The sequence below is a fragment of the Hyaena hyaena genome, unplaced genomic scaffold (genome assembly GCF_003009895.1).
Source record: "Hyaena hyaena isolate Hyena2069 unplaced genomic scaffold, ASM300989v1 scaffold_114, whole genome shotgun sequence".
NCBI lineage: Eukaryota > Metazoa > Chordata > Mammalia > Carnivora > Hyaenidae > Hyaena > Hyaena hyaena.
In genome coordinates this window covers 1,549,422-1,563,613 of record NW_024080746.1, presented here as the reverse complement: position 1 = coordinate 1,563,613, position 14,192 = coordinate 1,549,422, and the positions used below count along the sequence as shown (strand labels likewise).

General features: G+C 43.8%; 1 protein-coding gene across 2 annotated transcripts in view; it reads left to right on the top strand.

Moving 5' to 3' along the window:
* The window catches only part of SEL1L3 (SEL1L family member 3), a 104,871-nt gene extending 90,972 nt beyond the window's left edge, over window positions 1–13,899 (top strand). For both annotated transcript variants that reach the window (XM_039236671.1, XM_039236670.1), the window contains exons 21-24: window positions 2,939–3,066; window positions 3,680–3,782; window positions 3,873–3,945; window positions 12,731–13,899. In XM_039236671.1, coding sequence (XP_039092602.1) covers window positions 2,939–3,066; window positions 3,680–3,782; window positions 3,873–3,945; window positions 12,731–12,870 — 444 coding nt within the window. In that variant the 3' untranslated portion in view covers window positions 12,871–13,899. The remainder of the gene's footprint in view (window positions 1–2,938; window positions 3,067–3,679; window positions 3,783–3,872; window positions 3,946–12,730) is intronic.
* The last annotated feature ends 293 nt before the right edge of the window (window positions 13,900–14,192 follow it).

Genomic DNA, 14,192 nt, shown 5'->3' with positions numbered 1-14,192 from the left:
ACACCTCTCAGTGATGGGGACATAAGATAAAAAGATAGACAATATCCTTGCCTTCGTGGGATTTATAGTCTATTAAGGAAGACAAAGAATAATTTCTTTATAATCTGAGAGCTAGTATTACTGAGAAACAGTCAAAATGGTTTTATGGCTACATAATAAGAACTTACTGTTGATTTGTTTTCTGAAGGGGTTTTTCTTTTTTTTTTTTTTTAACGTTTATTTATTTTTGAGAGACAGAGCATGAGCAGGGAAGGGACAGAGAGAGAGGGGGACACAGAATGTGAAGCAGGCTCCAGGCTCTGAGCTGTCAGCACAGAGCCCAATGTGGGGCTCAAACTCACAAAATGCGAGATCATGACCTGAGCCGAAGTTGGCTGCTTAACTAACCAAGCCTCCCAGGTGCCCCTGAAAGGGTTTTTCTTTCTTTTTTTTTTTTTAATTTTTTTTCCTGTTTTTTAAAAATTTATTTCAGAGAGAGAGAGACAGAGACAGAGACAGCATGAGCAGGGGAGGGTCAGAGAAAAAGGGAGATACAGAATCTGAAGACAGGCTCCAGGCTCTGAGCTGGCTGTCAGCACAGAACCCAATGCGGGGCTTGAACCCATGAACCATGAGATCATGACCTGAGCCGAAGTCGGATGCTTAACCGACTGAGCCACCCAGGTGCCCCTGAAAGGGTTTTTCAAATGAATACCTTACCAAGCAGTGGTTGAGTGTGTAGGAAAGGAATTGAAATCTTGTCAGCACTGGATATTTTCATGACTTCATTTTTAATTATTCTAATTAAATAATTATAAGTTGATAACATCCTTCTTGTTTTACATTGCATGTATTTGGTTACTAGTGGCGATGGACACTTTTACGTATGCTTTATGACCATTTACTCTTGATAGTTATGTGAATTCTCTATTCGTATTCTTTGCCTATGTATCGATGGGAGTTTTGATGCTGTTTTTTCAAATTTATATAATAATTAGTTCTTTTTACATTTGCCCAGTAGATAATGAACCTTAAGCTGTTTTACTAAATACACATATTCTCTGGGCTATTTTCCCATTTATTTTAATTTTGTTATTTTTCCAAGAGACATTAAAATTATATAAAGTGATTTTTTTTCTTCTAATGTCTCAAGATTTGAGAGTACCTTCCTTTTAGCAGTGCCTGGGTGGCTCAGTCAGTTGAACGTCTGACTCTTGATTTCAGCTCAGGTCATGAACCCAGGGTCATGGGATGGAGCCCTGGACGTGGAGCCTGCTTAGGATTCTCCCTCTCTCCCTCCCTCTCTCTCTCTCTCTCTCCCCCTCTCTCCCTGCCTCCCTCTCTCTCTCCCCCTCTCTCTCCCCCTCTGTCCCCTCCCCTTCTTGCACTCTCTTTCTCTATAAAATAATAATTTAAAAAGAGTACCTTCTTTTAAAGAATGGAGAAATATTCTATATTCTGCTTGTGTGTGAGTGTGTTGTGTGTACATCTTAAAGACACAACACTTTCTTCTATGTAGGGGTTATTGAGCAGCATAATGGAGGCTAAGATTCGAGATTTGGACCCTGTCTGCTTGTATCTGAATTCCAATTCTTGCCCCTGTCTAGCTGTGTTACCTTGGGCAAGTCCCTTAACCTCTCTGCACCCCAGTTTTCCCACCTATAAAGTTGAGAAGTAATAGTACCTATCCCAATTTGTTGTTATGAACATCAAGTAAATATATATAAAACAGAACAATGTCTCACACATAACAGCACCTGACAGATGATAGCTGGGGGCGCCTGGGTGGCCTAGTCAGTTAGGCGTCCGACTCTTGATTTCGGTTCAGGTCATGATCTCACGGTTCGTGAATTTGAGCCCCATGTTGGACTCTGCCCTGGCATCAGGGGATTCTCTCTCTCTCCTCTCTCTGCCCCTCCCTCCTCTCAAAATTTTTTTTAAAACTTAAAAAAGAAGAAAAAATGTTAGCTACTATTATTTATATCAGGATTATCACATGGGATGGTCACGAGAGGCCTAGTGTGTACACCAGCCTACGTGTTGGCTGATTTTCACTGAGATCCTTATCAATGGCAACTGAAAGGAAAGGCTGAAGGGAAGGTGTAAGTCATTAAAACATGACCATGAATTCTTTGAAGGGCTACAGTCCAGTCCCATCCGTAAATCCCTAATGCTACATCGCACATTGTTTTCTGTTTATTTCTTGCTCCGGCCACATGCTCAGCTCACGGTCAGTGCTTCTCCCCCAGTCACTGTGGTAGTCTCCTTCTTTTATGAAGCGCCTCTACTGTCAGCCTCTTAACTCTGCTGGGTTTTTTCATTGGATCTGCACAGCCCAAAAAGCAGGTCCTGCCTCAGAGAGTCAAGACCAAGGCGTATAAGGAAGAGGTAGGGAAATATACTTGGGAGGAGCTGGTCCGAGAGGATCATGAGAGAAGGTTCCCCATGCGGGTTTAAGAAGGCAGAGACAAACCCCCGTATCTGACTGTGTGCCTGAGAGAGACTCTCTACATTAGCATGTCAGTCGGGAGTAGCACCCGCAGCCACAGAAGCATTCTTGTAGATTTCCAACATGGTGTCCGTGTCCCAGGGCGTGATCTGTAAGAGACAGACATTGCCTTCAACTTGGCATTTTGGCTTGTGGATGACACAAGGGCATGTTTATCAGTGAGGTCTGTCTTGAGAGAATGAACAGGGAAGGACAGATTCCCCTGGTTAACTGGCTTCTGAGCAGATGGGACACAGCATTCCCTGAAAACCTCCCAGTTCCTCTGCAAATAAATTTCTCAGATGCATATATTTAGGGAAACAATCTATCAATGAAAATGACAAAACCATCTGGCTTGAGGGACTGAAAAAAAAAATCTAGAGGTTGTAAAAGTTTACATTCTGATGAAGGGCGTGTGGCTGGGGTTTTATTATAAGGAGTTGATGAGTTTGGTTTGTGGCTTGTTTTCAGGGATTTTTTAACCTGGCTCTGCTAATTGAGGAAGGTGCTATAATCCCACATCATATTTTGGATTTCTTGGAAATCGACCCAACTATCCAGTCTAATAACATCTCCATCCTTCAGGAACTGTATGAAAGGTGAGTTCAGAGCCTCTAATCCTGTGGCATCTGGGGGACCCCAACTGGGTGGCGTTTACTTCTGGGTAAAAGTTCACTTTCTTTTATTATGTAACGGCAGTTGTTCCAGAAAAGCGCTCAGGACTTGTTTCGATTAGAGAGCACTCAGGTGGACCCAAGCGATTTCCCTGGTTTAGTGTGTGAGGCTGACCATACAGAATGTGCTTGATCTGAAGTTAAAGTGCTGACCGAGGCTTTCCACGAGAGGGGAAAGAGTAACGTGTCTGATTAGACCATGTCTTAATGCAAATAGGGAAGCATTCCAACGTCCAGACTTTGGACAGACACTCCGATGGAAGTATTGCTGACGGCTCGGTGCTTCAGGGTCCTCCTTGACCCATTAGCTTTTTATTAAGGACAGGACTTCTCTTTTTCTGAGATTTCTGCCAGGATCCTGGAATTTCAGGGCAGGCCCGAACTCTTTAGAACTGACTGCATTTCGTTGTCTCGCATCTCAGGGGTGCCCATTTGCCCAAAGCAGGGGGTGGGTGTGAGGATCTGACCATGCGGGTCCTAAGTACTGCCACCAAAGTGTGCCAGTACATCCGGATGCCCCGTGCCTTTTGTCTTACAGGTGCTGGAGCCAAAGTAGTGAGGAGTCCTTCAGCCCCTGTTCCCTGGCCTGGCTTTACCTTCACCTGAGGCTCATCTGGGGTGCCGCCCTGCACTCTGCCCTGGTAGGCGCCGTCTCCCCCCCACCCCTCAGCCCTGCCCACGTGGGTCCCTGCCGTTTGTCAGTCATCTGATTCATGCTTTGGATTTTGCAGATCTACTTTCTGGGAACCTTCATGCTGTCTGTATTGATCGCCTGGACTGTGCAGTATTTCCAGTCTGTTTCAGGTAAAGATTTATAAGAAGCCAGGGCAATATAAAAACGTAGGGATTCTTTTTACCTACCAAAAAGATGACATTCTTCCTCCTCACGCCTTTGGTGATGCTATTTCCTTTCATTAGGTTGGCTATTCACAGGGTAGAGGTTCCCCCCCAGGGGTTTGCTGTAATCTCTGGCTGATGGAAGGTCCCCATTATTGTCATATTTGTCAGAGTAAGCAAGGATTTTTTTTTTTAAGTAAGAAGCCTAAGATACCGGACTAAAATGTCTTCTCCCATCTAAAATACATCCACTATAGATCTTCTGTTTCTGTGGCCTTAAATCCAAATCTGAAGCCCCTCCAGTATGAATTCTTCCTATTTACCCCCGTCAAGGAATCTAATGTGTGAGATGATAAGCAAACACTCATGGTGAATAAAAATACCCAGCCAGCCACATGGATTCAGAAGGTGGGGGCCGAAGAGGAATATGAAATGAGTGTTTAGGTTAGCGTGATTTCCCCTGGTCACTATTACTTTTCTGAGCTGGCGTAGGGCAGTAGTTAGAGATGGATACCGCTATGATGTCTCTTTGGGCTTGGAGTCCAGGCTTGGCTACTCATTAGCTCTGTGATTTATGGTGACTTAGTTCACCTTCCTGATCTCCTGATTTCTCAACAATAAAATTAGGTTATAATAGTAGCGACTTCCCAGGGATGTTAGAAGGGTTCAGTGAAAAACATATACATGACACTTACCAAAATGACTACTATAGTTCCTCTTAGCTATTATATTTATTTGGCATATAAAACCCTCTCAGTAAATGTGAGCTATTACGTTCATCTGCCCTGTCAAACCATAAGAGGAGTCAGAGGCAGGCTTTTGTACATCATTTAGGATATGGCACACTTAGTAGGTGCTCAAATTCGCAAACATCTGACAGTGGAGAATTACAATTTCCCGCCATCTTGAATGACCACAGGAGGACATAATGTCTCATGAAGACCAAGAGGGACACTTACGAATGGGTAAATTAGGACTGGACAAGGCATTTGAGCATTTGCTCTGCCATTATTCATGTAGCAGATAATGAAAAGCGAAAGGAGTGCATTCTACCACAGATTCAGCGGTGGGAAGGAAGTCACTGTCGCGAGAGGCTAACGCAGAATCACTTCCCTCTGATTTACCTGAGGAGGTTAACAAGGAGCCATCAAAAGCCCATCCAGATTTGATGCCCCGTTGTATGCCGGCTTATAAATTTTCCTCATGCAAATTCTGTCCCGTCCCTAAATTTGTTACCAGGTAGAGCACATTTATTTTGCATCTTGTCAGTGTTTTCCATTTCAAATTATCTTTGTCAGTTTTACTCCGTAGAAATATTGTTATGATTATTACAAATGCAATTCCGTTAGAGGAGCTGAAAATTGTCTTTATGATTTTATGCCAGCTGGTAGCCATGAAAATTCATGGGCTGGTGGAATTGCTTTTATCAGAAGTTGTCTCTTTTTCCTGTCTTCCTGTCTACATTATCAGTCTCTCTACATTCTCGCCTCTCTGTCCCTCCTGCCCTTTGATATTTTTTCCCCTTTGCTATGTACCCTTTGCTCTTTTGCACATTCCTTCATTTATTTCAAAACTCTTTCACTTCCTGTGCATGCCTCCCTCCCTGTTGCTGGTCTTGGACAAGTCCGGATGGGCTCTTCAAGTTCATTTAATTCTGTGCCCTTCATTTGACAGATGAGGAGACTGAGGCCAAATAGATGAGTGGTCTACCCCAAATCACAAAATAGAGTCCAAGAAAGGACAGACGGCAGAAAGGATTTCACACTTTTTCAGACTCGCAATGCAGTTGACCCATAAGCAACAGAGAGGGTTAGGAACAGCGACCTACCCTGAGCTGAAATTCTGCAGATAGCTTTGATTCCCCCAAAACTTCACTACTGCCTGCTGCTGGCCAGAAGCCTTACCAATAACATAGTCAATTAACACATATTTTATATGTTATTTATACACGATTTGCTGTATTCTTCCATTAAAGTAAGTTAGAGAAAAGAAATTTTATTCAGAAAATCATATGGAAGAGAAAGTACATTCATGGTGCTGTAGTGTATTTATTTAAAACAAGCTTGTGTATGTGGGTCTATACAGTCCAAACCTGTGCTATTCAAGGGTCAATAGTATTTTAAAACGGTGGTTACTATTGTGTCTCTGACCTCTTGTTGCCTTATATAAAAAATATTTTGTAGCACATTTTTTGGTACCTTGAAATGAATGATAATTAACCTGCCTACACATGTATTTTTCAAAATAATACCCCACAGCAATATAAAGAAGAAATAAAAAGAAGCCAATTATAATAAAATGATACATATTTCAAAGTGTAAATTCTAGCCCCATACTTCTTTATTGTAATGTGCACATGAATCACCCAGGGTCTTGTTTAATGCAGATTCTGAGTCAGCAGGCCAGGGGTAGGATTCCACATTTCTAACAAGATTTCAGGTGATGTCCATACTCTTGTTCCAAAAAAAAAAAAAAAAAAAAAAAAAAAAAAAAAAAAAAAAAAAAAAAAAAAAAAAAAAAAAGTCTCCACATATTTCCAAAATATGCCCCCAAGTAATACCTACTAGCCCTGTTAGAACTAGTGTTAAGTAGTAAATTATTTTCATATTTAAAATTTTTTTTAACATTTATTCACTTTTGAGAGACAGAGAGAGATAAAGTGTGAGTGGAGGAGGGGCAGAGAGAGAGAAGCACAGAATCCAAAGCAGTGTCCAGGCTCTGAGCTGTCAGCACAGACCCCAATGCGGGGCCTGAACCCACAAACTGTGAGATCGTGACCTGAGCCGGAGTCAGACGCTCAACCAACTGAGCCACCCAGGCGCCCCTATTTTCCTATTTTTAATGTCCTCGACATCAGGGCAAATCTGTCAATAGCTTTGAAATAGGAAGGTACTCTGTCAGGGATTAGGCAGTGGGCAGGGGACGAATTGGCACACAGGGGCAGGCGGAGAAAAATGCTCAGAGGACAGATCTGTCTCCCCAGTGACCCGGGGCCTGAGCTCTCATGACCTGCCCCGTGGGAAGGGGGCGCCCTCCTGCAGAGGCTGGTCACCATGGTGTGGTGAAGCAGGCACAGGAGTGAAGCCTGGGTACTGACTGACAGCGAGGAGAGACCAGATTCGGAAGTCAGGAGCCTCCCTGAAGTAGCCTCGTGTAAGGATTGTGCTGTGAGTTAGGGATCTTTGTCATTTTGTGATTTGCATTTTTCCAGTTAGTTGTTTTTAAACATTAGTGATTTATGGTCAGACTTTTAAATTGAGCTGTCCATCCGTTTTGCTTTCAGCTCCAACTACCTTCATTTTCCTCCTGAGTTTATGTGCTCTGTGATATATAGTCCACACTCCGCCGCGTTTTCCACACTAAATTGTCCGGTGTTGGGAAGGTTAGCAGTGTGGGACAGTAGCTAACAACACGGGCTCCGGAGTCATGCGCTAAGATTCTGGCCCTGCCACTGACTTGCGTGACCTTGGGCAAGGGAGGGAGCCCATGCGTGCCTCAGTTTCCCTTTCTGTAAAGTAGCCGAAATACGGTACATCTACCTCCTGTTGTAGTTGAGGGAAGCCAACAACCAGATAATACGATGTAAAGTGCTTAGAAGTGAACAAACGGTAGCTCGTGGCTCCCTGAGGGGTAATATCCTCCGGGATTCCACCCTCAATTCGAGCTTGACATCAGGTAGCGCCTGCACTTACACATCGTGATTTAATCTCAGTGACAGACACAATTCCCAGAGCCTACTGGGTTTTTCTACGTTGTTAGACTCTTTCTCAAACACTAAACTCTTTTTTAAAGTATCTGAAAGATATTGACCAGGCTGTCAAGAGAACCGAAACAGTACATGAAAAATATCACGTGTCTCTCATTTCCTTGAACTTGATTTTGCCTCCTAGCTTGTGTTCTACCAAGTGGCTCAGTCTTTCTTGAGGGCAGTGCCTCCTGGGGTAGTGCAACGGTCCCCGAGTCCCTGGACTCAGACTAAGTCCACTCGGTCCACGCAGACTGACTGTCGCCAGTCTGATAGCTGCACACACACTGCCCTGCGCCTACTCTGTCTGTCCAAGTCCATGGGCTTTTGCAGCTTCTGGTCACCTCGGGCTCCCGCCAGCTTTGCCAGGCTGAGTGCTCTTCGCCTTTTTTCTCCCCGGTCTTCCTTTCTGAGATTGCTGAAGGGGCAAGGTGAGGGCTTAGCAGCCAGTACAACCCGCAGCCGGGCTCAGCCACTTTCCTAGGCCCCAGCCCCTCCTTTTCCCGCCCCCCCCTGCATCTCTTTAGTGCTCTGCCTCTCCCCTGTCAGGGACGCCAAGCGTAATTGCCTTAATGGACTCAGGCTTTTGAAAAAACAAAAAAATCCCCAAGCAAAGTATGTCTAGAGCCATTTCCATTTCTGCCCTGCTAGTGGCTCCCTCTGAGACAGAGAAGGCCTGGAGGTTGGCTGGCTGCCAGAAGGAAGGTAAGGAGAGAACAGAGGGGCAAAATGGAAGGAACCATTTCAGAGAGTCCTGCCTTACCAGTGTTACCATGAACTTCATGTCCCAGTAGAATGCCCAGTGTAGAGCACGACGTGCAGAACAAACTAGCAGCTCCCGGGTGTGATGGGCTAACCTCTCACTCCAGTGTCATTCTATTGCAAACATTCTTAATTCAAGCCAACTCCTTTCTGCCTACATGGTTAGCCCAGTGGTCTTTGAAAAAGAGTAAGATGATGTGAACGAGATTAATTAAACCATTTCTACTTTTCTGTCCTCTACATTTCCAGTTAATGAGGTTGCTACTAAACCTGCAGTGAAATGTCAGAAAGCAGTGCTCATGGAAAAACTAGTAGCTTTAAAGTCAGAGCAATTTAATGGTGAGAATTCCCTTTTCTTCGATCTCCATTCCCTTGGTGCTGATCTAGTAGCTTTACTCGTAAGAAATGTTTAAATGACAAAGAATCTTATACTTGTCCCGGGCCTCGATCTATAGAGCTGGAGACCCAGATAAAGTAGGCTGTGTCTTATTCATAACATAGGATTTCCAGAGCTTGCTTGTCCCTCTCTTTACTCCCCAGCTTTGTAAGCTTTATTTTACTATCTCAGGACGGACCCAATATATTTTCTCAGATTCTCCTTTCTCTTATTTTCCCAACTGGTCAACCGACAAGCAGACATTTTTCCTACAATAGTCCACAACAGGGGTCGGCACATTTTTTTTTATAAAGGCCAAATAATAAGCATTTGGGGCTCTGAGGGCCATCTCAACTACTCAACTTTCATTATAACACCAAGGCAGCCATTGACAATACATGAACACAAATGGGTATGGCCCGTTTCCAGTAAAACTTTATTGTGGACGTGAACATTTGAATCTCCTTTGTTTTTCACATGTCATGAAATATTACTCCTCTCTTGATTTTTGCTCAACCACTGAAAATCATAAAAAACCATTCTTAGATTGCAAGCCATATGAAAACAGGTGGTGAGCCCCCTTTGGCCTGTGGGCTGCTGTGTACCAATCCCTGGTCTATACCGCTCAGGAGCGGCTTTTGATTACTCTCACTAATGTATAGAACACGGTCCCCCAAGCAACAAGTAATACGCAAATCACTTCTATTTGGCTCTGGAATAGTCTCTGTAATATTTGAAACAGCCCACTACTTTCCTGGTTACCCTGATTCCAGTCCGGTAATCAAATTAGCACACATTTCAGGTGAGTGGAGACAAAGAGGCCACTTTAAAATTATGATGGGCTGTGGGGGGCTTGTCCAGTGATTGCAAACCCCTGATGGAAGGTTGGGGGGGTAGTTCTTACATGGATAATAACAAATTTACTGTAGAAACATCGAGCATTTTTATGATGCTCTTACAAGAAGATTCAAAGTGTGCCAATGCTAATTATGCATTCCTTTTACATTTACACATTGGCACTTTTTTGTTTTAATCAGAAAACTGATTGCCGATTTATCTTGTTACCATGGTGAGTTAAACATTTTTTTCCCCCAGAGCTTGAAAAGGAAAAAATGCCTGCTTTAGTACTTTGTTAACTTCCTCAGAGATGATCAGAAAGATAAATCTCTGGGCCTAAGGGGATCTGGGACACCATCTGATCTAGGCCCTTCAATTCACAGATGAGGAAACTGAGGCCTATGAGAGTCAAGCATTTTAGGACTGAAATAGCTGCCACTCAGTACCTTTGATAAAGTCACCTGTTAATGACAGATAAATGAGACTCGCCCGGGCCAGGTCTTCTGACTCCAGCAGATGGTCTTTGTACCATGCCGCTGGGCCTCAGGCTCCCAGCCATGGTTAGATCATCTACCGGAGTTTCGGCTGTAACTTAGAAACGTCGTATCATTATGTAATACCCTGGGTCCTCCCCACCCCACCAACCACCACCACTGTCCTGTTCTTTCAAAACCGTCTATGGATTCACAAGATCTTCTGTAGGTGTTGGGAAGGGTCCCTAGGAGAATTCCTTTCCATATGCAAAAAAGCCAGAGGGTTTGGATCTCGTTCCTGAAGTTTATGGAATGGCCTCTTGGAGGTGAAGCTCTTGGATGAGTTTATCTACAAGTCACACCGTCAGTGTGGTGGCACCTTTTTAAAGTTGATACATTTCAGGAGGGACACAAGGAACCTCTAAAAATGGTCCCACTTACTGAAAAATTGTATAAGACTCCAGGATTGCTGAGCTTGATTAAGATCACTACTTAAAGGGGCACCTGGGTGGTTCAGTTGGTTGAAACATCTGACTTCAGCTCAGGTCATGATCTCGAGCCCCATGTCAGGCTTTGTGCTGACAGCTCAGAGCCTGGAGCCTGCTTTAGATTCTGTGTCTCCTCCTCTTTCTGCCCCTCCCTGACTTGTGCCCTGTCTCTATGTCTTTCAAAAATAATAAATAAATGCTAAAATTTTTTTTTAAAGATCACTACTTAAAGACAAGCTAGCAGTTTGCACAAACAATGGCCACTATATTAGCTATATGTCACACATGCCTACAAAGTGCTACCCTCATATCACAGATGAAGAAACCACAGCTCAGAGAAGTTAAATAACTAGTCTAAGATCACTCATCTGGTACATGTGAGTCGTGTGACTCTTGATCTTTCTGGCTTCAAAGTGTCTGCTGTTTTCGAGGCCTCCTGGGGAGGGAGCCTGGAAACAAATACACCAACTCTTTTATCAATCCTTTAAGACATGTCCCTGACATTAGTACATCTTAAAACACATTACGAGGGTACAACAGGTATGCTATCACCTGTATTAGTAGCTAACATTTGTTGAGTCCCTCTGAGTACCAGACCCTGTCTGAGCACGTTATATACACTAACTCATTTCATCTTGTAACAACTTAGCCTGGTATAGGTCCTTTTATTTTCCCCATTGTTTAGAGGCAGAAGGAGAGTAGATGATTTGCCCAACAGATAAAGGAGAGTGCCAGAGTAGCCCATGGCCAGAGCCCACAATCTCAGTAACCAGGACACCTCTCAACCTCAGTACGTAAAGCAACGTATGCCAGCCTCAGCACTGCTGATATGTGGAGCTGGATCGTTCTTCATTGGAGACGGGCTCTCCTGTGCATTGCAGGACGCCTAGCAGTACCCCTGGCCTCTACCCACGGTCTACTGGCCACAGCCTGCCCTCCAGTTCTGACAACCAAAAACGTTTATTGACATAACCAGCTGCCCTCGGGGAACCACAATTGCCCTCTGTGAGGAGCAGTTGGGTGGTTCAGTTGGTTAAGCGTTCATCTGTTGATTTAGGCTCAGGTCATGATCTCACAGTCGTGAGATCAGACTCTGCGCTGATGACATGGAGCTTGCTTGGGATTCTCTCTCTCTCTCTCTCTCTCTCTCTCTCTCTGTCTCTTTCTGAAAAATAAACAAACTTAAAAAATCGCTCTAGGGGCACCTGGGTGGCTCAGTCGATTAGCGTCCAACTTCGGCTCAGGTCATGATCTCACGGTTCCTGGGTTTGAGCCCCACGTCGGTCTCTATGCTGACAGCTCAGAGCCTGGAGCCTGCTTTCAATTCTATGTCACCCTCTCTCTCTGACCCTCCCTTGCTCACATCATCTCTCTCTCCCTCAGAAATAAATAAAACATTAAAAAATTTTAAAAAAGAAAAAGAAAAAATATCGCCCTATATAAAAAGCACTGACATAAAGTACAAAACTTCATAAAGCTTCCCTAATCTTTATGGTGGGTTAGCCTTCTTACTAAAGGTAGGTTGATAAATAATTAAACCAAGTAATTATGATTTCCAACACTTATACACATTTTATCTAAATAACATAATTAAAAACAAATTTGGCACATCATCCAACTGGAATAAGAACGTGAGTAAAACAAACACTCCTTTCTGATCGGCTGGTATAATTCATGGCTCGCATGACATCAGCACCATAAAATAAAAAAAAGAGAGAGAGAGGTGACCACAGGAAAGATAGACCAGGAAACATAGACAGAGAGAGTTGTTTTTTCTTTCTTTCTTTTTTGATTAAAATATTTGCGTGGAAGTCACAGCATAAATGCAGAACTTAGCCTCCCAGGATGTCAAAACCAGCAGAGATCTCTGCACATCTCTTCCAATCCGCTGTGTTATAGAAGGGGACACCAAAGTCCGACGAACTTAGATAACAGTATAAAGTTACTTAGTTAGTGTCAGGGCCGCTGGACTAGAAGCATCTCTCCTGGCGTGCTAGGATCTAGGTGTGGTTGTGTGTCCTGCACGCACTGGTTTGACCGTTCAGCACCTGTCGTGCCTGTGTCTCCGCAGCCAGCAGTTCTGGTCCCACACCAGCCCGGACCCCCTCAGACCCCACGGCTCCGTCCGCAAGTCCGGCGGTGACTCCAGCAGCAGATGCCTCCGCTCAGGACCAGCCCACCGTCACTAACAACGCAGAGCCTGGGGAGTGAATTGTGTGCTCCAGGTCCCTCCAGATGAGAGGTGGTCCTTCCGGCAGTGGGTACCAGAAAGCTGGGACTCGGGCATTATACTGATAAACACCTTAGTACTTGTCTTGTCAACTGGATGCGAATTTTGCACTTGGTGTCTTTTTATTATTTTTTAAAAATCGAATTATAAGGAAGTACCCAGAGCAGGCAGTGGCTAAACCAAAGTTATTAGACAGAATCAAGGAAACTCCTGATCAAAGGGGCCCATTGGGGAGGTTAATTGGGTCTTGGGTCCCTGCAGATGTGTGTACGGGGGGTCTTAGTTTGCCCTGTGGCATATATGAATCCTTATACACTGAGATGCATTTTAAAAATCAGTCCCTTGTTCATTCCCTTTTATTAAGCAACGGAAAATTGTGATTTCTCTACCAGTTAGAGAATATTTTGATATGTTTGCCACAGTCCTGCTCCTCAGAGTCCAAAAGACGGGTTTCAATTTGACTTTCAAGACCCAGCGTCTCTAAGGCACCTTGAAATAAATAGGTTATGGCCAGACATGCAGGGAAGGCGATGGCTTTGTAAATGGGTTTACATTTTCTCCTTGGATTTTTCTAGGGTCGTGCTTCCAAATCATTTAATGACATTGTTGGATATCGTTTACTTTTCAATCGAATCCATAAAATAACATTTAGAAAATTCTTAGTATTTAACTGTAGTCTTCTCCATGAATTACCCATTAGAATAGACTAGCAGCAGTGGGATATGCAGGAAATAAGCCTTTAGCTCATAGTTCCATCCTTACCCCTGTGCCTGCTTGAGTTTGTGTGAGGGTACGTGTGTGTGCACTTGTGTGTGTGTGTGTGTGTGTGTGTGTGTGTGTGATTGAGAGAGAGAGAGAGAGACTGAGAGAGAGGGGAAGAGGAAGAGCAGACTGTACACTGTATGCTGCTAAGGTAGTAAATAAATCAGTAATGCAATATTGTGGGTCCAAACTACTCTTTGCACTACTTTATTTACAGTAGTAAATAAAAATTATTTTTCTACCGTTGACTTCTTGGAAATGGCTTTTTTTCTCTTTTTCGTCGTTACTGTTGTCCTCATACAAAGCCCTAAGGTCCATTCTCCCCCAGGAGAAAATAAAAAAGAGTCCTCCTCATTTAATGGTAACCCATTAATATTTACAGACACCAAGGTGGAAGGAAGGTCTTCTCCAAGGATTTCATGCCCATAGTTTGGTCCCTGTGGTATTTGCATGGTACCAAACATTGTTTTAGGGCTTCTGACTACTCTGGGGCTATATTCATATCAGTTCTGGGTAACGTCTGCAGTCCATGCTCTTTCTC